The 27,363-nt window shown below is 44.7% G+C and overlaps 1 protein-coding gene across 1 annotated transcript in view; it reads right to left on the reverse strand.

Annotated features, from left to right (window-relative positions):
- Positions 1–310: 310 nt before the first annotated feature.
- Positions 311–27,363, reverse strand: part of ZBTB41 (zinc finger and BTB domain containing 41) — a 41,668-nt gene continuing 14,615 nt past the window's right edge. Inside the window, exons 5-10 of the mRNA XM_073571721.1 lie at positions 24,819–24,948; positions 21,965–22,060; positions 21,508–21,614; positions 18,778–18,883; positions 4,677–4,765; positions 311–2,377 (exon numbers count right to left, since the gene is read on the reverse strand). Coding sequence (XP_073427822.1) covers positions 1,839–2,377; positions 4,677–4,765; positions 18,778–18,883; positions 21,508–21,614; positions 21,965–22,060; positions 24,819–24,948 — 1,067 coding nt within the window. The 3' untranslated portion in view covers positions 311–1,838. The remainder of the gene's footprint in view (positions 2,378–4,676; positions 4,766–18,777; positions 18,884–21,507; positions 21,615–21,964; positions 22,061–24,818; positions 24,949–27,363) is intronic.

Raw genomic sequence — 27,363 nt, forward strand, 5'->3', positions numbered from 1 at the left:
TTGTAAATACAAACCTGTGCTTTGTATCGCCCCCAACTCATTGTAGACTGTAAGCTCCCACGAGGGTCGTCTTATTTCGCTTTAATTATTGTATTGTTAACGTTATTACTTATGACTGTTGTGTTTGAAACTGTTCAACTGTAAAGCGCTGCGGAATATGTTGGCGCTATATAAAGATTATTATTATTATGGGCCCACTACCAAATCTGAGCTATTTCCTCCAAAAACAATGAAGGCTCCACCAGCCCTTTGATCTCACATGCATATGGGGTCCACAAAACTTTCACACCACTTATCTAATCTTACCTAATTAAGGATGCTCAGTGTTTGTTTATTGAAATGTCCATGTATCACACCATGCCTGTGCTCTTTACTGTATATAATTAGGTTTCTTCAAATATTTTGTTATATCAGCCTGATGAGGAGATGTAAGCTGTCCTGAAAGCTTGCTTTGTAACATCAGTCACTATATTTTGCTAGCCATTAAAAGGCATCATACCCACAAGATTCCTATTTTGTTTCTCCCACTGAGAGCACTCTATATCTTTTTTTCTACTGGCTAAGGCTGGTTTCACATTAGCGTTCTTTTCGCACAGAGCATCGTGCGCATGCGTACCTATGTTTAACATGGCATACGCATGGTCTTGCGTTTGCATGTGTTCGTCTGTTTTGTGCTCATGCGTTTTTTCAAGGTGTGCGTCTAGACGCAACATGTTGCATTTTTGGGTCCGTCCAAAGGCGTCAAAAAAACGCATGCGTTCACTTGCGCACGGAATGCATCGTAACAACGCATTACAGTCTATGGGAACGCAGGCTTGCGCATGGACATGCATACGCCTGCGTTTGCGTACGCATACATTTTACGAGTAAACATGTGTAGACACTGGTGTGACACCTAGAGAACAAATGAGCATAAACGCAAAACGCATGCAAAAATGCATGATGTTTTTGCATGCGTTTCTACTTGCGCACGATGCGCAGAGCACAGAGACGCTAATATGAAAGTAGCCAAACATGGTACCAAACCACGTTTATTCGTTTCCCTGTGAAAAAAAATGCTGCATTTACCGTACCAGATACAATTTAAAAAAAATCTCATGCACAATACTTGTTTCTTTAAATTGCATTTTTTTTTTTGAGCTCATTAACTTTTTTGAGGGGGTTTTATTCTGCAGCATGTCATTTCCTCCAGCGTTTTTCTAATGAATGGCAAAACACGAGTAAAAATGCTGCAACACCATGCATATTTCACGCGGTGTTTTTCCTGCCAGCAGAGAAATAAAACCGCTGTGTGTGAATGTACCCTTAATCTTTGGCATCAGGGAGTGGGTTTAATCTTCATACTATAAATTAATTGGGGTATTGGGAACACTTTGGGGCAGGATCACATATGCTCCGAGACAGAATCAATCATTTGACCAGAGGAAATAGTGCGGGATTTCTGCAGAGCGTTGGTAAAATGACTGACCCCACTAAATATCAATACGGTCCGCTTTGCATCCTTCGGATCCGTCTGGCATCTATTGGGTCCAGTTCATTAGAATGGAATTGTCCCAATGAAGGATCCCTCACGCTGTGGGGACCCCCGGCCTTACTACTTGTCACTGTGCTACCCAATACCTTGTAAATACCATAGCAACTTGTTGCAGCACATTCTGGACTCCCAACCACAAACCTTCACATATTGTACAGAAAATACAGCAGTGTAAGAACTACTTCAATAAACCTGGAAAAAAAAAAATGGAGCTACAAGTGCATCCCAAGGGTGGTGCCTGCCTTTAACCCCTGTAGTGCAGCCGCCGCTTTCTGATTGATGAATGTGGGGTGTCTCCCCAATATCAGTGCTGCTCAGTGCTGGACACAGCTTGCACAGTTGGCTGAGGGTCCATCCCAAACAATGTCCCCAAATACGAGTGTTCTCTGGTTTCCATGATTTGCTCTGGTCTCACAGGGTGTAAAATAGTTGCAGGCTGAGGATTAAGAGTGTATTTTTCCAAGAAAGCCAATTCCGGAGGCCGCTGGTAGTCATTTGGCGGGGACAGCACAGAAGAACCAGGCTGCGTCTCCAGCTCGGCCTCATGGTCCCCCATTTCCACCGTTACCAGTGTGATTGGGACACAAATGTCTGCAGCATCTGAGCTGTGAGGAGCAGCGGGGTAGGCCTTGGTGTCCTCTCTTCCAGCACCTTCCTCCTCCGCCGCCTTGGAGCCATGAACATGGTCAATGTGGTACTTGAGCTTGTCCTTCCTTTTGAAGGTTGCGGTGCAGTGCTGGCAGTTGAAGGGACGGGCGTCCGAATGGATGACTAAATGTTTAGTCAGAGTCTTCTTAATGCGAAATGATTGGTTACAAATCTGACATTTGTATGGCTTCTCCCCTGTGGATGAAAAAAATAGTCACTCTCACCTCGGAAATCTTCATTTTATGAAATCTGAACCCAAAGATAAGTAATATTGGATTCACCTAAGCTTGGAGAACCCATATGGCTTGTTAGAGTATGCTGGGTCTATAACAAGGGCAAACACTTTTATACAAGAATTTCTTTTTTTACAACACTTACATATCCCAATGCCATAAAAAAAGAACTATTAAAACAATGGGAATCTGTCACCAGGATTTTACTGCCCCATATGAGAGCAGCATGATGTAGGGGCAGAGAGCCTGATTCCAGTGATATGACCATTATTTTACCACACACTGATTGGCAGCTGTCTGTGTACACTGTGCATAGGCAGAAAGCTGCCACTCAGTAATGGAAGGCAGGGTTATACAGAGCTCAATAATATGGAGGACTACCTGGCAGCAGATTTACTGGTCCTTTAGTGATAACCTCCTGCTGATAAAACAGTAATTGCTGCTATAGTCCCTTTCCCTGATGACGCCGTGCATGTGGTGAAACATGTTGGGGTGATTTGTTGTTTAATTTAAATGTCCTATTCTGCTTATTAGCGGTGGCAGCCCGGGGTGCCATCATGTGATTATCAGAAGCAGTGCGATAGTAGCAGATCAGGGGCAGATTCTAACTACTTACTACTAGTAATACTCTTATTTATTTTGATCCTGATGCTTTCTTGCCTGTTAGTGAGGGTTACAAAATGGGGTTCTCCCCTCCTGTACCTAATTGTTTTAAAGCCATCACCTAGTCACTTACTAAACCCCATTGTTCCTCCATCAGTCTCCTAAAGATCCCTCTAGGCTCGGACAGAATGTTACAGCCATAGCCTTCCAGCCTTAGCCAAAACTAGGAGACCAGTGATCAATAAAGGCAACAACCAGAGGAATGGCTGGAGTCTGATGAGTGTTTTTTTTTCAATTTTCAGACCACCATGGACCCATTTGTCATCAGCTCAGTCAGAGGCCGGATAATGTATGAAGCCAGAGCAGCCCCTCCCTGTATACTGGGCAGTATAGTTGTCACCGAGATGGCAGTGACGTGGACCTTCAGTAGGGACAGCTGGAACCAGTATGGTACGGAGCAGGCCGAACTCCACACGTGTGATGTATATGTACGCTATCAGTGGGAGAAACTAGATAGCGATTAAAAGGTATCATAACTACAAGGTTAACAAAAGTAAAATAAATGATGGAACTCTGCCTTATACCCTGCCAGAGGAAGAGACCTAAGGAATCTGGAAAGCTTGCATTTAGTTTGTTTTTGTTAGCCATTGAAAGGTAACTACAACAAGATTACCGTATTTTTCAGACTATAAGATGCACCGGACCATAAGACGCACCCCAAATTTTCAGAAGAAAAATGGTGAAAAAAAAATTAATGTGTCAAATGAGGGTCCGTATTACAGTCCAAATTCAGCTTACCCGGGGGGGGGGGATCAGCAGTGCTGGTGGAGCGGGGTGACAGGGGGTGTTCGGTGGTCCGGCGATATGATTCCCATCCCAGGCTGCTGCGGCAGGTTCGGTTGTGGTGCTCTGTGGTGCGGGGGGCTCCGCCGGCATCTTGTGAAAGCTTGGAGGCCTCGCATATCCATTGCTGCAATGCGGTGGCCTCCAGGAAAATGGCCGCCGGGGGCGGTGCATGCTCAGATTAAGGTCTCGTTGCCGAGTTCTCAATCAGAGCATGTGCCGCCCCCTGGCAGACATTTTCCTGGAGGCTACTGCATCACAGCAGACTGAGATCTTGGCAACGAGATCCCGTTCCCGAGATCTCAATCTGAGCAGGCACCGCCCCCCCAGACGGCCACTTTCCTGGAGGCCACCACATCACAGCAATGGATGTGCGGGGTCTCCAGGTTTTCACAAAATGCCGGTGGAGCGCTCCCAAACCACAGTGCATCACCGCCGAACCTGCCTGGGAAGGGAGTGTTATCATTGCCCGGCAGCGTTGGACCGGGAGAGCCGCAGAATCGCCTGACTCCTGCTGCTGCCACAGTAGTTGTAAGCATATTCCGTCTATAAGATGCACCCCCATTTCCCCCCAAAATTTTGGGGGAAAAAAGTGCATCTTATAGTCCGAAAAATACGGTATTTTGTTTTTCCCACTGAGAGAGTTCTTTTTCTCAACTGGCAACACTGTACCAAACCCTTTTTTGTTTTAACTTTATGTATATGTACATCACACGTCAGGAAGGGGTTAAACTAAACAATGGCGACTTTTGTTACTCTCTGGTTTCATATCACACTTTATTACATGATGCATTAAAATATATGCTTTTAGTTACCGGAGTGTGTCCTGTAGTGCATTTCCAGACTAGATTTTCCTTTGAAGACTTTTTTGCATACTTGACATTGATGAAACGTGGCCTTGTACCTGCAGAGTGGAGAAAGTGACACGTGGACAAGAGCTCCACAGAGCGTGCCTGGAACAGGCGGACATGTCAGAGATGCCGCGACAAGACAGATATTCTGGTATCTCGGTAGGACGGTCACCCACAGTCATGTTGGAGAATTTCCATATGGTGTACACAAGGGTATGACGTCTGGGCACTTTTTATCCAAATACACAAAGATGTCTAAAGTTGTGGCCACACCTTGCTTTAGCTTTGTGTTAAGCCAACAGCAGAGACACCAATAGAGCTTGTACCTGGGTAATGAATCTGTTGAAGGCTTCACAGGGGTAACAACTGGCACACTATTCATACAATGCGCCAGTGGTCATAAATCTCCAAAAATACATTTTCCTAGCCAGTTAGGGCTTGAAATTTGTTTCTAGGAAGCAAAATGATAACCAAAATGTCCATCATCAAAGCTCAGATTTTCTAGAACAACATTTCTCATCCTCAGGGTCAGAGGATGTAACTTCCTGCAAAACTTGGGTCATTCCAATTTTAGAAAAGGGTCAACATACCACTTTCTAATAGATGGGCATCAATCAATTCCGGGATGGAAGGGAGGGCAGCTCTGATTTAGCGCCATGTTTCCTTCTAAGCATTCATTCATAACCATTTCCAAAAACAGCAGCGCGGCCCCATTTACTGCCGCAGTGGCCTGCACGAAGGGTTGTGAGGGCGCCACTGTGCAGGGGAAATCAGTGAGGTGACGGCAGCCCCTAAATCAGCGCTGCATTATGGGATATCTGTCAGAGGTCACAGGCTCAAAAAGGTTAGTGTGAAAAGACATGGTACAAGCCACTCCGTCCGGCAGATTCCAGAGGAACGTCAACCTTCACCTTTTAACTCCTGTACAGGGATCTGGTCTTACAACGGGCCTACTCAATTGTTTCTATGAAAAGGACTTCCTCCCAGAGGAGCGAACCAGAGGCAGGAAGGGTCTGCAAGCCGGGTCAAAGCCAAAAGGTAACATCAGGAACAAAACAGCAGAGAAAGGAAGCGCCCTCTCTGCTCTGATTGCTCTCCATGGTGACCCTGGGAGGAAAAATGGCCACAGGGTCACCCAGGGACGGTATCCTGTAAGCTCCTGCTCAGAGCCTGAGCCGAGATGCCTCCTCCCTGTCTGCAATGCAAGAGCATCGCAGAGTATTAGATCAGCGATCAGGACAGGGAAATTTGATGTCCCATCCTGGGGCAAGGTAAAAAAGTAAATCCAATAAATACATATATTTAATTAATAAAGTGCATAAATTTGGTATTGCTGTGTCCGGAACAACCGTGAACACCATAAAAAATATATTAAACAAGTGACAAAAAACTATTCTTTTATTGTGTACAAGCAGCAAAACCTAAAATTATATAAATGTGGTATTGATATCCACATTGACTTGAAGAATAAAACTGCCTTATCAATATTACCGCATAGTGAACGGCAAAAAAAGCAAAAACTTATTTTTCAATTGCTGATTTTTACTCATTCCACCTCCCAAAAATCGGAATAAAAAATGATTTAAAAAAAAAAATAATGTTGTATGACCGTAAATAGTACCAATAAAAATGGCCTCATTCTGCAAAAAACACACCTGCTTAATTTACAGGTGCATGTCTCCAGAATCCCAAGCTGGGCACAATGTATAGGTAATACAACACACAGGGCACTACACTGGCAGATTTGCCATGGAGTCAAAATCTTCACGACACTTGTATATAAATTCCCAAAGGGGTATAATTGCCAAAATGGGGTCACTTCAGGGAGGGGTTCTGCTCTTCTACCACCTCAGGGGCTCTGCCAATGTAACATGGCACGCTCAAACCAATCCAGCAAAATCTGCCCTGCAATATGGAGCTCCTTACCTTGTGAACTTTGCCCTGTGCCTCAAAAGTAGTTTTCAATCACACGAGGTAGTGGTGTGCTCAGGAGAAATTTTGTGGCCCATTTTCTCCTATTATAGCTATTGAAAACTTGGAGCCAAAGTAACATTTTAGCGACAAAATGGTAATTTTCTGTTGACACAGCACAAGCTTATACAATTCTGTGAATCACTTAAGGGTTAAAAATGCTCACTACACCAGTAGATGAATTTCTAAAAAGGTGTAGTTTCAAAAAAAAAAAGGGGTCACTTGAGGGGGTTTCTGCTGTTTTGGCATCTCAGGGGCTCTGCAAATGTGACAGTGTCCACAATTAATTCCGGCCAAAATAGCGCTCCAGAATTCAATTGTGACTCCTTCCCCTCCAAACCCCGCCATGCGCCCAAAACAGTAGTGTTCCACCACATATGGGATATTGGCGTACTCAGGAAAAATTGCACAACAAATTGTATGGTTCATTTTCTCATGTTACCGTTCGCGATGTGCCGTCATTCATGCTTATGCTATAGCGTTAATGCAGCCCATCAATGCTATGCGTTGAACGGGCTGTGTTAAAGCAATGTGAGCCTGGCCTACTAACCTTCTTGAATGAGGTGTTGAACACCTTGACAAGTGCATTTTTTAGAATGGTGGCACTTTCAGGTATTTTCTGTCACATAGAGCCCCCAAAGTCACTGCAAATGTGAGGTGGTCCCTAACAAAAAGAGTTTTATAAATTTTGGTGGAAAAATTAGAAATTGCTCTTCAACTTTTATCCCTTCTAATGTCTGAACCAAAAAAAATGATGCTTCAAAAATTGTGTTGACATAAAGTAGACATGTGGGAAATGTTACTTATTAACTAATTTGTGTGACACCACTTTCTGAATAACCCCTTAGTGACAGAGCCAGTTTGCAGCTTAATGACCAGGCCAATTTTTACAATTCTGACCACTGTCACTTTATGAGGTTATAACTCTGGAATGCTTTAATGGATCCCTCTGATTCTGAGACTGTTTTTTCGTGACATACTGTACTTCATGTTAGTGGTAAAATTTATTCGATAAGTCTTGTGTTTATTTATGAAAAGAACGAAAATATGGCGAAAATTTTGAAAATTTTGCAATTTTAAAACTTTAAATTTTTATGCCCTTAAATCAGAGAGATGTGTCACAAAAATTTCTTAATTAATAACATTTCCCACATGTCTACTTTACATCAGCACAATAATGGAAGCAAAATTTTCTTTTGTTAGGAAGTTATAAGGGTTAAAAGTTGACCAGCGATTTTTCATTTTTACAACAAAATTTACAAAACCATTTTTTTTTTAGGGACCACATCATATTTAAAGTCATTTTGAGGGGTGTACATGACAGAAAATAGCCAAAAGTGACACCGTTCTAAAAACTAGACCCCTCAAGGTGCTCAAAACCACATTCAAGAAGTTTATTAACCCTTTACTTGCTTCACAGGAACTAAAGCAATGTGGAAGGAAGAAATTAATATTTAACTTTTTTTGCAAAAAATTTACTTCGGAACCAATTTTTTTTATTTTCACAAGTGTTAAAAGAGAAAATGAACCACAAAATTTGTTTTCCATTTTTTCCTGAATACGCTGATACCTCATATGTGGGGGTAAACCACTTTTTCAGCGCACAGCAGAGCCCGTTTGACTCTTTCAACACAGAATTGGCTGGAATTGAGATCGGATGCCATGTTGCGTTTGGAGAGCTCCTGATGTTCCTAAACAGTGGAAACCCCCAACAAGTGACCCCATTTTGGAAACTAGACCCCTTAAAGAACTTATCTAGATGTGTGGTGAGCACTTTGAACCTTCAAGTGCTTCACAGAAGTTTATAACGTAGAGCCGTGAAAATTAAAAATAATTTTTTTTCCTCAAAAATGATTTTTTTAGCCCGCTATTTTTTATTTTCACGAGGGTAACAGGAGAAATTGGACCACAAAAGTTTTTGTGCAATTTGTCTTGAGTACGCTGCACTGTTTGGGTGCATGGGAGAGCTTAGAAGGGAAGGAGCGCTATTTTGGAGTGCAGACTTTGATGGAATGGTCTGCGGGCGTCATGTTGCGTTTGCAGAGCCCCTGATGTGACTAAACTGTATAAACCCCCCAAAAGTGATCCCATCTTTGAAACTAGACCCTCGAAGGAGCTTATCTAGATATGTGGTGAGCACTTTGAACCCCCCAAGTGCTTCACAGAAGTTTATAACGCAGACTGTTATGATGAGTCACCGAAGGAGGAAAAAACAAAATACCAGCTAAGTCCAGAAAAACCAGAGATGTTGGCAGCTATCGGATTGCAGACCCCTGAACCTATCCACAACAACTAGCAGTAGCCGTGGGGGGTTCCTACGGTGCCCTAGACCCCTCGATCACAGCCGGAGAACTACATAGCCTAAAGACAGAAAGGGGAAAAAACTAAACTGCCCCAGAGCAGACCCCAAAGCAATAGGCAGCCCCCAACATATAATGACGTTGAAGCAAGATGAAAACACTAACACAGATAGAAAGATAGGTTGAGCAAATGATGGGGCCCAAGCTAACTACATAGGACAGGATAGGAAAGATGCTGTCTGCCATCCGCAAAAACCCTATCAAAATGAGCCAACCGACTGATAGGAAAAACAGGCCCTGAAGTCGCTAGGCTTCAAAAGACTATATCAGCACTCAGGTATATTCTGAAGACAGAGCAAAAGATCAACAGATCAGAGACAAAAATGGAATTCAGCTCACCCCCGGCCGGGGATGGCAGAACTCCCAAAAAAACAAGGCAAAACAAAAACAAAACTGAAGAGTACAAGGCAGAGCAGAAAAACTTAGCTTTGAGATGCAGGAATCAGACTGGTCTCCAAGAATCCAGCAGGAAAATCACCAGCCAGGAAGAAGGGCGTTGGCAGCCTTATATCCAGTCCTCAATTCCAGCCACCCAGTTATCATCTAGCTGCCCAGGTGTTTGGTAATCAGCCTCACTACCTTCCTTCACCAGAGGAGGGAGTTCATCAGACCTCAATGATGAAGGGAAAAATGAACTCACAACAGCAGACCCGTGAAAATAAAAAATAATTTTTTTCCTCAAAAATGATTTTTTAGCCCTCTATTTTTTAATTTTTTAAGGGCAACAGGAGAAATTGGACCACAAAAGTTGTTGTGCAATTTGTCCTGAGTACGCTGATACCCCATATGCGGGGGGGGGAACCACTGTTTGGGCGCTTGGGAGAGCTCGGAAGGGAAGGAGTGCCATTTTGGAATGCAGACTTTGATGGAATGGTCTGCGGGCGTCATGTACTTTTGCAGAGCCCATGATGTACCTAAACAGTAGAAACCCCCACAAGTGACCCCATTTTGAAAACTAGACCCCCCCCCCCCCAAGGAGCTTATCTAGATGTGTGGTGAGCACTTTGAATCCCCAAGTGCTTCACAGAAGTTTATAACGCCCGGGCGTGAAAATAAAAAGTCTTTTTTATTTCCACAAAAGTGATTTTTTTAGCCCCCAATTTTTAGACCTCCAAAGTTGGTAAATAGTGGAAACCCCTCAATTATTGCTCCAACCCTAACCCCAACACACCCCTTACCCTAATCCCAACCCTAACCCTAATCCTAATTTGCCCTAACCCTAATGGAAAAATGTAAAAAAAAAAAATATTTTCTTTATTTTATTATGTTTGCCTAACTAAGGGGGTGATAAATGGGGGGGTTAATTACTATTTTTTTTTATTTTTATCACTATGATAGTTTATCATAGTAATCAAAATGAATGAATGGAATCTGCCAGCCGGAGCCTGCAGATTCCCAGCGGGCGCACTGCGCATGCGCCCGCCATTTTCTCCGGATCCAAGATGGCGGCGCCCACCGGAGGACGCCGGCGGGACACAGGACCACCGGGAGGGGACCCTATTTCTCTCTCCTCTGATGTGCGATCACATCAGAGGAAAGAGAATTTAAATGCAAAATCACGGCTTTTTTTTTTGCGATTGCCGTTATAGGGTTAATAACGGCGATAGCAAAAGCGGGGTTGGTAAAAACCGACCCGATTCATGTTCTCTGGGGTCTCGTCTAGCCCCCTGCAGCCGAGACCCCAAAGAAAATCCGACACTGGGGGGCGCTATTTACTTACTCCACAGCGCCGTGAATTCACTGCGCTGTGGTTTAAGTACCCTTAATTACAGCCGTTAAAAGGCGTATCGGCGGTCGTTAAGTGGTTAAGGCCATAAAAAATTCAGTTTGAAAATTTTAAAATTTTCACCAAATTTCTGATATTTTCAGAAATAAACTCAAGTCATATCGAACAAATGTTATCACTACCATGAAGTACAATAGGTCACAGAAAAAAAATCAGGATCAGTGGGATACGTTGAAGCGTTCTAGAGTTGTTACCTTAAAGTGACAGTGGTCAGAATTGTAAAAATTGGCCTCATCATGATGGTGAAAACAGGCTCAGGGGTAAACTGGCTTTAACTGTCACAAAAACACTTGGCAGGTGTTTAGCTGCAAAGTTTAGGCAGAAAATTAGCATTTTGAGAAGCTGTGATAGGGGTGTTAACTAAGTTATTTTTTTATGCCAGACTCTTTGGCTCAAATTCATCAAAAACATACATTTTCTCGCCGGTCCTAACAAGTGGCGTGATGGAGTCAGACGTTCCTGAGTCATGAAGAGGCGCTCACCTCATAAAGGGACTCGTCAGTACAGAATGACAGCTCAATCTAAGTCCAGCCACGCGGTCCATCATGGTGGGGGGCCAAATAGTCAGGCCACGTTCAGTAATTTACCTCAGTATCTGTAAGCCAAAACCAGGAGTGGGTGATAAATACAGAAGTGCTGACGTGTCTCTATTATACTTTTCCTCTAATTGTGCCTCTCCTGGTTTTGGCTCACAAATACTGAGGTAAAATACCGACCAAATACTGAGGTAAACCCAAATAGCGATAGTGTGTACGTGGCCTTAAATGCACCTTCCTAACTGCTTGTTTTCCCCCCTATCCCCACCCAAAATTTTCCAACTTTTCAAAGTAATTTACAACAGAATTGTAGCCTGAATCGGGGCTTTAAAGGGAACGTGTCAGCAGGATTGTGCACAGTAACCTACAGGCCGACCCCAGAGCACGAGCATATCATTAACACAAAACTGAAAAATAGGTATTAGACCTACCGGTAATGATGTTTCCAGGAGTCCATCCTGACAGCACCATGGAGGACGTCCTCCTCCTCCTTACAGGGACAGGAAAGCACACGAGAGGTTAAAAAGGTCCCGTCCCACCCCATTTCCCTCAGTGATTTAACAAGTACCATAGCGTGGATAATGCAATAACAATTTAATGATACAATCATATTACAGCATATGACATAACATGAACAGGGAGGGAACTACCCGTGCTGTCAGGATGGACTCCTGGAAACATCATTACCGGTAGGTCTAATACCTATTTTCCAGGACGTCCACCTGACAGCACCATGGAGAGTACCAAAGCACCTGCTCAGGGTGGGATTACCGCCTGGAGAACTTTTCTCCCAAATGCAGTCTGTTGACCAGATAGCACATCAAGCTTGTAGTGCTTGCAGAATGTATTAAAACTGGCCCAGGTTGCTGCTCTACAGATTTGATCAACCGAGGCGTCCGCTCGCTCGGCCCAAGAGGCCGATACTGCCCTTGTAGAGTGGGCCTTTAAAGTATCTGGCAGGTTTGCGCCTTCCGATCGGTAGGCGTCTGAGATTACTGAAGTAATCCATCTTGCGATGGATGCCTTAGAGGCTTTTCTCCCCTTGTTCTTACCCCCTAAAAGGATGAACAGATTTGGGTCAATACACCTACTGTTGGTGGCCCCTAGATCAGGGTTCCCCAACTCCAGTCCTCAAGGCCCACCAACAGATCATGTTTTCAGGATTTCCTTTGTATTGCACAGATGATGCAATTATCACCTGAGCAATACTAAGGAAATCCTGAAAACATGATCTGTTGGTGGGCCTTCAGGACAGGAGTAGGGGAACCATGCTCTAGACAGTCTATAACTGCATGTCTCACATCCAGTGAGTGGAGACGCTGTTCTTTTTCGTTACGGGGATTGTCACTAAAGGATGGTAACACTATCTCTTGGTTTATATTTTGGTAAGAGGCTACCTTTGGGATAAATGCCGGATCTAATCTCAAGATTATAGGATCTTCTCTAATCTGGAGATATGGATCTTTGGTGGACAGGGCCTGGACTTCCCCTATTCTCTTGGCCGTGGTAATGGCTACGAGGAAGGCCGTTTTGCGAGTGAGAGCGGAGATGGTCATCTCTTCACTGGAGACGTAGGGATCCCTACATAGGGATCTGAGGACCAGGCTAAGGTCCCAAGGCGGGGTGAGCTGTCTAATCCTGGGGCGAAGACATTGCGTGGCCCTTATGAATCTTACTACCCAAACATGAGAAGCTAAAGGGTAATCAAAGAAGGAGCTCAAGGCCGAAATCTGGACCTTTAAAGTGCTGGGCTTAAAGCCTTTATTATACCCCGACTGTAGGAAGTCTAGGACACTAGGGAGGTCAGGGGTACCTGCCACGAGGTCGGACCTGCCACTGTCCAGACAGAATCTCTTCCATATTTTCTGGTAAATTGCGGATGTAACCGGTTTCCTGCTGGCCTGTAGGGTAGATATGACCTGATCGGACAAGCCTTTTGCCTTCAGGATGTCCCTTTCAGGATCCAAGCCGAGAGGTGGAGTTTTGTTGGATTCGGGTGGCGGATCGGGCCCTGGTGGATGACGTCTTTCTCCAGGGGTAGCTCGACTGGGCTTTCCACTGCCCTGGCCCCTAGTAGGGGAAACCAGCTTCTCCTCGGCCAGTATGGAACGATCATTATCACCTTCGCGCGGTCCTCGCGGATTTTCCTGAGTACCGCTGGTATGAGCGCCAGTGGTGGGAACGCGTAAGAAAGGGGTTCTTCCCAGGCCTGGCTCAGGGCGTCTACGCCTTTCGGGTGGTCCGCCGGGTTCAGGGAGTGGAATCTGGAGACCTTTCAGTTTTTTCAATTTGCGAATAGGTCTATTCTGGGGGTGCCCCAACGCTGACAGCTGTTGGAAAATCTCTTTGTTCAGTTCCCACTCTGTCAGGCAGACCTGCTGTCTGCTTAGGTAGTCCGCTACCACATTCTGGGAACCCTCCAGGTGGATTACCGTTACTGAGAGGACAGTTCCCTCTGCCCAGGTGAATATTCGTTCTGCTAGGGCTTGGAGTGGTCGATGCCTGGGCCTCCCTGGTGCTTCAGGAATTAAACTACTGTTACATTGTTGGACAATATTCGGACATGTCGGTTCTTCAGGACCGACCGATTCTGCCTCAGGGTTTCCCAGACCGCATACAGTTCCCTGAAGTTGGAGGATCTGTCTCTGATGTCTACTGGCCATCTTCCCTGAAAGATATCCCCTTCTATGTGGTCTCCCCATCCCCACATACTGGCATCTGTGGGGACTACCACGTATGGAGAGGTTGTCCATAGTATGCCCACCTTCAGGCTCCTGGGCTGTGTCCACCACCGTAGTGACTTTTTCACCGATCCTGGCAGTCTTATGGGTTTGTCGAGTGAAGCCTGATGCCTGTCCCATATTGCGAGGATTTCCTTTTGTAAGGGTCTCGAATGGAACTGGGCCCATCTGATGCACGGAATGCAAGCCGTCATTAGGCCTAAAACCTCCATTGCCCCTCTTATGGAGGAGCGGTGCTTCAAGAGGTCTTCGGCTCTGTTTTGAATAGTCTTTTGCTTCTCTCTTGGTAGAAAAGATATTCTTCCCCCTGAGTCTAGGAGAACTCCCAGGAAGAAGTTCTGCTTTCTGGTATCAGGTCTGACTTCTGCCAGTTGATCACCCAGCCGAGGAACTACATTACTCTAAGCGTTCTGTTCCTGTCTTCTTCGGATCCTGCCACTAGTCGTCTAGGTAAGGTATGATCACGATACCCTGACTTCTCAGGTAGGCCACTACCTCGGCTACCAGCTTTGTGAATATTTGGGGGGCTGAAGCCAGTCCGAATGGAAGGCATTGGAACTGGAAGTGGCAGGTCCGGGTCGGTAGTCTGACTGTGAATCTTAGCAGTCTCTGGGATGAGGGATGGATAGGGAACTGATAGTACGCACTCCTTAAGTCGAGGGTACACATGACAGCATCCCTGTCTATTAGATGTATTGCCGACCGAATTGATTCCATCCGGAACCTCTTGTACCTGACCCAGGCATTCAGAGGTTTTAAGTTTATAATAGTTCGGGCCTCGCCGGATGGTTTTGCAGTGGAGAACAGGGAGGAGTGTCCCTTTCCCCTCTCTGTCAGAGGAACTGGTACTATAACCTCTGACTTGAGCATGTCCTGTAGGTCCGTCCACATGGCGGAGTTCGCCGGGACTACGGTAGGGGCAATATATCTGTCGGGGGGAGGGGAGCAAAATTCTATGTTGTAGCCCTCCACAATGGTTCTGGGAACCCACTGGTTGTGGGTAACCCGGGCCCAATTTACTGCGAAGTTGTGAAGTCTTCCCCCGATACCTATGGCGTCATTGCCTCCTAGATCTGGAGGCTGACAAGAAAAGGGAGCCCTTGCTTCTCCCACCCTGGCTGTGGGAGCTTCTATAGGAGCTTCTGTTGGACCTACCCTGGCTCCTAAATTCGGTCTGTCTCCTGGGGAAAGGGCCTCTCTGAAAGGACTGGGGCCGCTTAAGTTTTCCTCTGGGAAACCTTTATTTTTGTCGGACACTAGCTCTAAAATGCTATCTAGGGCTGGTCTGAACACCCTTAGGCCCAAAAAGGGGATGGAGCATAGCTTCGCCTTAGAAGTGTTATCCCCCGACCAGGATTTAAGCCAGACCGCTCTCCGAGCTGCATTAGAAAGGGAGCTGTTCCTGGCTGCAAACCTTACTGATTCGGCTGACGTATCTGACAGGAACGCCGTGGCCGATTTCATGAGGGGAAGGGATGCTAGGATCTCGGAGTCTTGTTGGTTAGGTGCTCCTCCAACTGCCCCATCTATAAGAACATGGAACTGGCCACCGAAGTGGCTGCTATGTTGGCCCTAATGAGGTCTGCCGCCGTCTCCCATGTCCTCTTTAATAGAACGTCCGCCTTCCTGTCCATCGGGTCCCGGAGACTTGATAAGTCCTCGAACGGGATGGCGGTCTTTTTGGTGACCTTAGCTACGGGAACATCGATTTTAGGAATTTCCACCCACAATCGTGTTTCCTCGGGATCAAACGGTAGTCGACTTTTAAAGTCACAGGATAGTACGAGTCGGCGTTCTGCCTCCTTCCACTCCTCTAGGACCATCGTTTTGATATGTTCGCTTACAGGGAACAAAGTCCGTCTCCGAGCCACCAGTCTTCCGAACATCAGGTCCTGTCTGGATTGCGGCTTAGGAACTTCCTCAATCTGCATAGTGTTCCTCACCGCCTGGACAAACTCGTCCGTGTCCTCTAGCCTGAACAGGTATTTGTTGCCTTGGTCCTGCCTGTCCGCCGGGATCTCCCCTTCCTCCTCTGGATCAGAGTCCCAGAAGTCTGACCCTTCGATAGAGCTTGCTTCAGACACTGGCTCTGCCTCCCACCTCGGACGCTTGTGGCTTGGCCCTGGACTGGGGGACTGCTGCCATGCGAGGCTGGATCTGGAGGCTTGGACTTCCTCCCATATCAGGGGTCTCATCTCCGAGAGGAGGGATGGCTGCTCATCTTTTATGACCCTTGATGTGTAGGGTCCACAGAGGATTTTGCTATGAGTGTCTGGCAGCTTTACCCTGCATACAAGGCATCTGACTGACTTGGATGTGGCCTTGGCGGGGTCCTTAGTCACTGTCGGGGGGGCTGCTGGGGTTCCCTTATCCTATTGATATAAGATGGGGATAGTCAAGTCAGTCGTCCTGGGCTGCGGGGATGCCTGTGGGGAGGGTGGTCTGCGCCAGGCGTGGCTCCCTCCAGGAGCGTCGTCCTGCTCCTGGCCTTTGGGGCAGAGGGACACCCCACCGGGAAGTTTCGGCCCCGGGCGTCTTGACAGGGGGAAGGTTTGGACTGGCCGCCCGATCCCCCTGGGCCCTCCGGTAAGCTCCTGAGCAATCCTCTCGCGTGTCCCTCCATGCAGAGACAGGAAAGACACTGAGGGAAAGGGGGTGTGATGGGACCTTTTAACCTCTCGTGTGCTTTCCTGTCCCTGTAAGCAGGAGGAGGACATCCTCCATGGTGCCGTCAGGTGGACGTCCTGGAAATAAAGATTAAATAACAACCACAAGAGGGTATCATTTTTGTGAGGGACGGCGGTGGCGATCCACCCGGTGCCACCAATATGTGACGAACAGCCCACCGCTGTTCGCCACTTACGGGCGACTGACGGGGGTCCCGCTGCCACCAAAACGCGACGGACAGCGGACCCTGTGTCACCACTATGTCACAGTCCCACCACTGACACAGGTGTATCAGCGGACGGAGGGACGAGACACATTGCCAGCACACCGCTATCACAGGCACAGTGGGGGCTTATCTTAGTTATCCCACCACTGGCACCATGTGACCAAAAATATCCAGCAAGCTAATCTCGCTTTGACAATTTGCCGCAGGGGGAGTTTAATTTGGATGCCCCACCACTGCTATCAATCTTCCAAGTACTGCAGGGATTTATGTATATCCCACTTTCTCAGTTCCACTTTGGAACTCGCAGCTCTCCGGCACCCCCCTTACCCTCAGGTCAGTCAGGGAACTGCACCTAGGATAATTAGTCGCCGGACGGGCTGCCTGTTGTGAACCGGCAATTAGGCTTCTGCAGTAAGGGAATTATCAATGCTGTGGCCGCAGCCCCTCATTCAGCAATATAAGACCCTTCTGTACTGCCAGCAAGCCGCAATAGACGTACACAAAGCGCTGCCACCAGTCACGGTTACTTAATTCACAGTGTTAAATTAAGAGGGTCCGTGGCAAACCCCTTGAATTAGTAGCGATTATCTATCAAAGGCGTATAGTTCGATTCTTAGAGCATGGAGGCAGACTAAATATCAAATCATTTATTTTCTGAAAGAGGACAGTGATTACAGATAAAAGTTGCTATAAAGTTCAGACATTAATTATGTACAGTTACAAATATAAAATAAAAGATGGATGAACATAGAAAGAACACTCACGGTTGTTCATGGCTCTTTAGGCCAAACCATGCGGCGGAGAAAGAAGGCGGAGCCACACATCTCCACTCATCTGGAGTTCTTGTCAGCACGAGGATTGGAGCTCTTCTGCTGGTTTTGCCAAGGGAATGCTTTATAGACTCTGCGATGCGACATCACGGAGAAGTGCATTCTGGGTTAATCCCACCTCTCTCATCCAAGTTATAATTTGGCTACAAAACTTAGATTAGCTATAACTTTATGGGAGAAGCTGGTATGGACTCATCAGTGGTATCATGTTTCCCAGCGTAACGAGCCCATCAAGAAAACATCAAACATCTATGCGATATGACAGTCCATTTGGGAGCAAATCATATCTCAGGTTCTGGACATGGTAGAACTGCGGAAGCGACACTGTAGCGGAGCTGGGACCGCTCGGATCACAGAGATATGGTTATTATATCTCTATGTTATAGGGCTTTCGCAGGGCAGGCTCTTAAAGGTTTACTTCTAACCTTTATTTCAGACAAAGACCTTTTTCCCGCACTTTTTTTTTTCCCGCACTTTTTTTTTTCCTTTCAGTTGAGGCTGAGAGAAGCCAAATGGTGTGACAGGAAGTGTCCTGGTTTATAACACTTGGGGGAGGGGAAACTACTACAGTGTACCATGTAACTCAGAAGGGGAAGAGAGGGGGCTGCAGCCCCACCGCCAGGCTGGCAGTTTACAATGTCATAGAATGCCGGATTTTGCTGGAAAGTTCCAACCGAAAACATCATATCTTGTAGACATTGTACATCACAATTTTAATCAGTATAACGGCGCCGACCTGACACCTGCTGACAGGTTCCCTTTAAAATTATTAAGTGTAAATGAATGTTTAATAAAAGCCCAACTTACAAGAACCTATAGAATAGTGAGAGCAAGCATGATGTAAGTATGCAAACATGTACACACATTACACACTGCACATCTAGCTGCGATGGTCACAGCAACTGGACGAGGCACAGCGTCATATATATAGGGTTATATCAGACTTACTTCTGCCAAACCTTCTCTCCCAGATGAACACTTTTAAAATGGACAGTTAAATGGTCTCGACGGCCAAAGCATTTCCCACATTCTTCACACTGATGGGCTTTCTCACCTTCGAAAAAAATAAAACAAATTCTCATCTTTTATATCAATGTACGTTCCTACTCCAAATATCTATGTGTATATACTGTATGTAGGTCGCACAGATCTACACTCAATAACAGGAGCTATTGTAGGGCAGGCCTATGAATAATACACTTATACTACTGTGGCATCAATATGTAGCCACATATACAGCCCTTTTCTGCAATTAACATAAGGGGAAAAAACAGTGTATGTATGTGTTTATACGTAGTTATATATTCATAGAAAATCACAGGAACGATAGACATGTTAATGATATGCAAATGGTGAAAAATGGAGACCAAATTTTGAAATCCTCTCAATTCATCCAGTGTGGCATATGAGCACCACATGCAGAAATACCCGCACTTACATGCTACCAATGAGATCAAAATGGCTGTATTAAAGGGAACCAGTCACGGGCAAAACTGGTATTAATCTGCAGATATGAGGTTAATCTGCAGGTTTATCGCATTCTGGCCCTGCACAGCGCTATCATATAGACCCCTGCTGCAGGGAGCAAATTAACTTTATTCCTCCCTGTAGTGTTCGGGCTTCTGTCAGGAGGGGTGGCGCTGCGTGGGTTCAATCACCACTCAGTGTAGAGAGCGGCAGCTGTAACACGAGCCCATGGCACTGACTGACAGCCGACCCTAATGCTGAGCTGTTGTCAGGCAGTGCTGGGGTTAATAGTGTTTTTTCACGGGACAGGTTCCCTTTAACACTGTGACCACTGACACCTTAGGCTTCAAATGTGAAGTCCAATTTCACTTGCAGTACAGAATGGATCAATTGTGGAACAAGCGGTGAGGCCATTTCTTTAAAATGTCCTAGGAGCCGTTTTTCAGCACGATACCGCCAAGCCGCATGTTATTAGCGTTGCAGCTTTGCCGAACTGGTCTTCCACCAATTACATCTGGGACATCATCGGTCGGCACTTACAGAGGTATCTGCCAGCTGCGGATCTTGATGATTTGCCCAAGTGCATTCAGTGTGGCAGAACATTCCTCACACAACCATTAATACCCTTAATAGCAGCCAAGGTGTGTAAGTGCTGGCATTCGTGCATGTGGCGCTCATATCTAATACGGAATAAACTGAGATGTTTTGAAAATTTTGCAGGGAACAGGGATTCCAGCTCACCAGTCTTGCTGTATAATCCTCATACAGGTGCACGGGCACAGGAGCTTGTCAGACATAGGCGGTGAAGCGATATCTGGCACTCCGTAAGTGGGCTAAAAGCTTCATGTTTATTTCGGGAACATAAATATAGACACGACAGCTAAGCCAGCAAAACCAACACGTTCCGAACAGGTCTTAATCATGATTCTATCCATCTAGCTGAAACGCGTTGGTTTTGCTGGCTGAGCTGTCTTGTCTACATTTATGTTCCAGAAATAAACTTGAAGAATTTAGTCCACTTTCACCATTTTAAAAATGTTGTTTCCATTTCTTCACAACTTGCATATCATTAATATGTCTATTAGTCCTGTGATTTATAGAATTCCACAACTTTTCCTTTTTGAGGTTACAAATTCAATGTCTATAGATTATGGCACTATATATCTATCTGATCTTGGATGAAACAGCTCCCCGCTTGGTACCACCTACATCACACCGTACAGAGCTTCTGAGTGTGTTGCAGGAGACACTCTTCGCTACACTGGTGAGTGGTTTGCACGGCGTTGTTATCCTTAAAACCCAACAGGCTGGTGAGTGCGTCCCACAGCGTCCTCTACAGTACAAACAATTAGGAGTCAAGCCCCCTTTATTGGCTCACCTATATAGGTGCCACATGCTGATCCACAAGGTGGCAGCATCTCAGTAACAAATCAACACAATAAGGTCTAAAACGCTTCATGTATCCTCCGTCTTCAAAAAGGCATACATTTTTCTAGGTACTTGCACACAGTTTTTGAAAGAACTCAGCAGGGAGGTTGTTCCAAACATCTTGGAGAACTAACCACAGATCTTTGGTGGATGCAGCGCTGCACAAGTCTTTTTGTCTCTTCATGGCACTGCAGGACATCTACCAGTTTTGAAGAGAAGTAAGCATGATGTGTTTTACATCTGCTCCACCAAGTTTCCTTGGGCAATGTCTGCGGTCCTTAACATTGCCCACTTCTTGGTGTCTTCAAATGGTGAGGAACACAGATACTTATCCATCATGCAATACCCTAAAGGAGGCATTTCATTGGCTCCAAATTTATTACGCAGCAGGGCAATGACTCTAAACATAAAGCCAATGTCAGTAAGAACTGTCTTCAGAGGAAAGAAGAACAAGGAGTTCTAGAAGTGAGGATATGGCCTCCACATAGTCCTGATCTCAACATCATCAAGACTGAGCAGAAGGCTGTCAGGAAGCCTAAAAGATCTGTGGTCAGCTCTTTCCAAGATTTTGGGACAACCTTACTGATGTAAGAAAGAAAAAAAAGTCCATACTATGGAGCCACCAGACAATATTTCTCCAAATGCTATAAAAAAAACCCTTAGAGATAAAATTACAATACAGCCTAATGCTAACATTTCTGGCCCTTCTTACATCATAGTTATAAAAAATAATTGGAAATCTAATATACAGATTATTTTAATATATGGTTAACATCACCTTACCAGAATGTATCTTTTTGTGTTTAGTGAGGTGATCATGGCGTATGAACGTCTTCCCACATTCATCACACTCATAGCGTTTATCATCATGATGGACACGAAGATGGAGTCTATGAGACAGGGACATGGTTTTTTTTGGCTTGCTTCAATTTAAAACAAATATATCTTAAACACACGATGGTTAAGCTATGCTCACACGTGTTGGATTTTTTTTTATGGACAAATCCACTGTGGAGTTAGAAGAGGCTGATCTGCAGCTTCTCCATACTGAATGCACAGCTATGGAGAACCTGTGCACATTACACCTGAGGCTCAATCACTGCTATGACAGACTGGGTATAAAGTACTCCAATCACCTGCCAGTATCAGCAGATCCTGAACGTGTGATCATGGCCTTACAGGTCCAACAGTGAAACTCTTAACCATTGTGAACTTGCTACACATCGGCCGATTTCATTACCTGTAGGAACTACCGTGTCGGAAATTCTGCCCACAAATACTGCACAGATGTGGCTTTTCCCCACTGTGGATTCTTAGATGCTCCTTTAATGTTGTCCTGCAGAAAAAGTTAAAAAAAATATAAAACTTCAGCTCCTGTACATTTATACACATTTCCTGACTTGATTGTAAACATTCTGGAAGTTTTTATAAATGTTTTTCCCAATAATATAATGATGTGCAGGGCATCTTCGAAGACCTATAAAAAGTAACAGATAATCCTCGAAATCTGCGGGTAGCACACGTTTACACCTCAGTAAGCATGTTAGAAACTTACAATGGGCCCCATATGTGACAAGCTCTAGAATGCTTCAACGTTTCTTCACAGTCTTTAATAACTTCCCGATGTGTGGTGTGTGTGTGTATATATATATTTGCTCAGAAACTGAGCCTGCTTCTTTCTTGGTAATGCGAGTTTTGCTATATAGTTAGCAATCTACCCATAACATCAGCGATTGGAGCAGTGATCGCTGCTGTATAACCCCTTTTATGCTGCTGTAAATCTCTGATAGACTGTAAGCTTGTGAGCAGGGCCCTCATTCCTCTTGGTATCTGTTATGATCTATGTGATTATTATTATGCTGTAATGTCTATTGTCTGTACAAGTCCCCTCTGAAATGTAAAGTGCTGCGGAATATGTCGGCGCTATAGAAATAAAATTTATTATTATTATTATTATTATTATTATTATTATTATTATTTAAAGTGTGCAGTCCTCAGGGAAGCACCAATCCAGGTGCCCATCACCACCCGTACAATGAGCCTTGTGCTGATAAGATGCCATAGCAGGAGGAGGAATGCAGAAAGCCCACTTGCCTGCCATGTTACTGCACCTGTGAAACTGTGAAAAGTCTGTTTAAACAAAAAACTTAAGAGATGAATTGGAATACAAGTTGGTTTGCATGCAGCGTGTAAGTGCATGTTCACACAGGCCAATAAACAGAGAAAACCCAAGATAAACACATTATAAGCAAATATACTGAAAGTCGGGGGAAGCCTTTTATGCTATGTTTGATTAAATACAGTATTACCAAGAACTCTGTATGATTTAAATGCACTTTTGCTTTTTACTTATTTAATTATAGCCGGGTTTTTTTTCCATTTTGTCTTTTGTAGGTTTTGTATGCTTTTTGGCCATGTGAACATGCATTTATATGCTGCATGTGTACCAACTCAAACCAATCTCAGTTTTTGAGTTTTTTCTTTGTATTTTTGCATTCTGTGCAAGCTGGGGTGTGGCCTCCCTCTCCTGAGCTGGAAATTGTATTTAAAGGCTTCCCCTGACTGGTGTCCGGTGGTTGGGACCCGGTCCTTGTCTGCCCTTATTCACACAGACGTCAACTTTGACACATAAGGTTATTAATACTAGACCGTGTAGGACCGCCCCGACCACAGAGTCACCTTGTCGATGGTGGGACGGTTTTTATGCTATGTTTGATTAAATACAGTATTACTAAGAACTCTATATGATTTAAATGCACTTTTGCTTTTTACTTATTTAATTACAGCAGGGTTTTTTCATTTTGTCTTTTCTAGGTTTTGTAAGCAAATACATTGTAGTAAATAGTGCATGAAAATAATATAGGGTGCTTAGTTAACAATTTTGATTAAAAAACTGTAAAAGCCATTCCACCTTGTCACGGCGACCTTATTCAGGACGGTCCTAATCTCTAGTTTTAAAACCTTACCATTTGTCAAGTGACGTTTTGTCTGTTTAATGGACAGTGTGAACATGAGCCTACAAGCTGTATGCACACCAACTTATATTCCAGTTCATCTCCCTAGCAGGTTGTTTCAGTTTTTTTGCGCTCTGTGCAAATAAAGATTTGTTCACCCTTCTCTTTGAGCTGGACATATCACTCATGCAGCTCCCCATGTCTGGGTGTGCATTAGCCGGGGGTCTCGGTCCTTCTCAGCTCTTAAGTCACTTACGACAAATGGCAAGGTTTTAATACTAGAGGATAGGACCACCCTGAATAGGGTCACCGTGACGTGGTGGGATGGCTTTTATGATTTTTTTTCATCAAAATTATGTTAACAAAGCATCCTACATTATTTTCATTTACCATTGCTATTTATTTACTTACTGCAGGGTATTTCCTTGTTATGTTTTTATCTTGGGTAAAGTCTGTTTAAACTATAAAATTATTTAACCCCTTTGGTAAACACCATAAAGAAAAAACATCAGCATTAACTTAATTTAGTCACTGTACCTCATGTAAAACAAGCAATTAAAAGAATTTTATCCTAGAATGGCATCAATAAAAACATTAACGCTCCATGCAAAAAAAAAACAAAAAAAACAAGACCTTACACAGCTGCACCAATGGAAAAATCAAAACGTTCGGGGGTTTCAAACAATGGCTTTTATTTTATACAATATGTCTGAAACCTTTTATTCAAAAATAATAAAAATCAGTGCAATAGTACCAAACTGAAGAATAACACTGCCAGATTTTTTTTTTTTTTTTTTACACAAAGGACCCCAGAAGACTAGAACCCCAAAAAAAAAACACAATCGGAATGCATTTTTGCATTATTTTATCGTATTGGGAATTTTTTAATCTCTCAAAATTACACCTCTGTGCTAAAAACAAGCCCTAAAATCAAAAAATATAAAATGTTATAGTCTTGAAAGAAAATACAAGAAAAGCGCAAAAACGAAAATTCCCTGCAGCAGGAAGGAGAGGTGTGGAAGCAGAGCGGTTTACACTTCTCAAGACAAAGGATCTCGTAACATGTCTAACCCGGCTGACTTATCACACGCACTACATATAACATACTGCCTGCTGATCTCCACTTCCCACATTCCTTACCTTTCTCTTACCGATTTTCCACAGATGAAGCACATCCACTTCCTCTTTCCTCCGTGTGTGTACTCAATGTGACGCTTTAGATTTCCCGAGTCGTTAAATTGATGGCCACAAATATTACAGGGGAAGGGTCCTAAAAGGCAAAGACAATCCATGAAATTGTGCCTTTACGGAAGTCATTTTTCTGGGCTGGTAGTTATTTGCTAAACTATAAAACAAAGATATCCATTTATGAAGATTTTCTACTGAGGCTTACAGTTGTAAAACAATTTGTACAGCATTTAATACGTGAACCCTATACAGACATGGGGTCAAGAGTATAGGGCACCATACAAGCAGCAAATATACAGAAGTGTGGTCTACTGATACTCAGAACCCCATTTCTGTGTAGGGATCCTGAGTATAGGACAATATGCAATACATGAAGTCTATATAAAGATGGGGTCCAGAGTATAGGACACCATACAAGCAGCAAATATACAGCAGAAGTGTGGTCTACTGATACTCAGAACCCCATTTCTGTGTAGGGATCCTGAGTATAGGACAATATGCAATACATGAAGTCTATATAAAGATGGGGTCCAGAGTATAGGACACCATACAAGCAGCAAATATACAGCAGAAGTGTGGTCTACTGATACTCAGAACCCCATTTCTGTGTAGGGATCCTGAGTAAAGGACAATACGCAAGCAGCAAATATACAGCAGGAGAGTGGTCTTCTGATAGTATGTGATACATGAAGTCTATACAAACATGGGGTCCAGAGTATAGGACACCATACAAGAGCAAATATACAGCAGGAGCGTGGTCTTCTAAAAGTATAGGATCCCTATTCAAACATGGGGCCCTAAGTATAGGACACCATACAGGCAGCAAATATATAGCAAGAGCGTGGTTTACTGATTGAGTAAGGACCGTGTATCACATGTCAAGACCTGGAGGAAAACAGAGGGAGAGTTGCTGAAGCTGAACTTTGCCAGCTGTGCCATTAACAGCACAGAGGAGATTGCATGGCACGTGACATCTGGTTGCCCTGAGGAAGGAGTCCACTTTCAATTAACCATCTTGTCTTCAGATCTTGGAATTAGCAGCACATTTGAAATCCCCGGTTCCTGTTTTCTTACGTATAAATTAAAATTATGACTCGAAGTCAATAACAGAGTGCGCCATTGATAAACTTGGCATTAGCAAGTAAACAGGCATTAGCGGTACTACGTTAATAGCATGAAGGTGGTTCATCCGGTGCTTGCTACTTCTGTAAATTGGTAGGTAATAAAGAATACTGCATTTATAAGATCTGCAAACAGTTTTTAAAAATTGTAAAACTTCTTTAGACCATTGTGAACTTATTCCGAGTTATAGCATTTATTAGAAAACCAACAGAAAAACGGGTCTCCAAGGAAAGAGCTGCATTTACAGTTCTGCTGGTTGCCACTGGAAGCCACCAAAAGGCTCAGTGTCAGGCATGTCCCTAACAGTTCAAAGGATTATTCTCAAGTTTAAAGATTAAAATCACTAAGCGCTTATAAAAACAAGCAACGTTGCAATTCACCTCTTAATAATAATCCTCTCTTATCAAGAACAGCCCATGACTTAAGCCCCCTTCTCACATAGCGAGATTGCTAAAGCGTCACCGATTTTGTGACGTGCCAGCGATCTCGCTACATGTGTCACGCAGAGGCGACCGCCCCCCCCCCCCCCCGCTGGATATCGCTGATCGTGCTGGAATGTCCTGGGCCATTTTTTCATCGACCTCGTTGGCGACGCAGAACTCAGGGACGCAGGCGTGAGTCGTCAGCTGCTGTGTGACACGGTACCAATGACCGGCGAGGTTGTTACACGGATCGCTGGATCGTTGCTGTTTCGCTGAAGAGATCTGCCTGTTTGGCAGCTTACTAACGACCATTTAGCAACGCACCAGCGATCCTTACCAGGTCGTATCGTTGTCGGGATCGCTGGTGCGTCGCTAAGTGAAACGCGACCCTTACTTCGTCCACACACCTCACAAAGGACCAGTGGGCACTCATTACATGTGGAGGAAAGGCTTCTTAAGGCTATGTGCACACAGTGCGGATTCTGCTGCAGATCCGCAGCAGATTTAGCTTCGTTGTACAGTACCATTGTTTTCAATGGTAAACTGAAAAACGCTGTGCACATGCTGCAGAATTTTCCGCGTGGATTTGCTGCGGGTTCAAATTCGCAGCATGTCAATTCTTTGTGCGGAATCCGCAGCGGTTTCACACCTTCTCCATTGTAGAGGTGTCTTTAGCATTGGGTACGCAGGCTGTGCGCAGGTATGTGTGGCGCCCCTGAGGGTTCAGTCGCCACAGAGGTACTGCATCTCCTCCTGAGGTGTGGTACCCCACCTTTCAGGTAAGGTGGAGACACCTGACCACGCTCCAACACCTGCATCCCACACAACACAGTAGTGTAGCAAAGCACCCTTTGGTGGCTCCCTGCTTAGAACACGAAGCGTGCTGGGAGGCGGGTGGAGTTTAGTCTGCACTAAAAGAGCGGGAAGAGTTGAGGATTCAGTCAGTTGGTGAG

This window comes from Dendrobates tinctorius, unplaced genomic scaffold (assembly GCF_039654945.1).
Source record: "Dendrobates tinctorius isolate UK_male_01 unplaced genomic scaffold, ASM3965494v1 ptg000029l, whole genome shotgun sequence".
Taxonomy (NCBI): domain Eukaryota; kingdom Metazoa; phylum Chordata; class Amphibia; order Anura; family Dendrobatidae; genus Dendrobates; species Dendrobates tinctorius.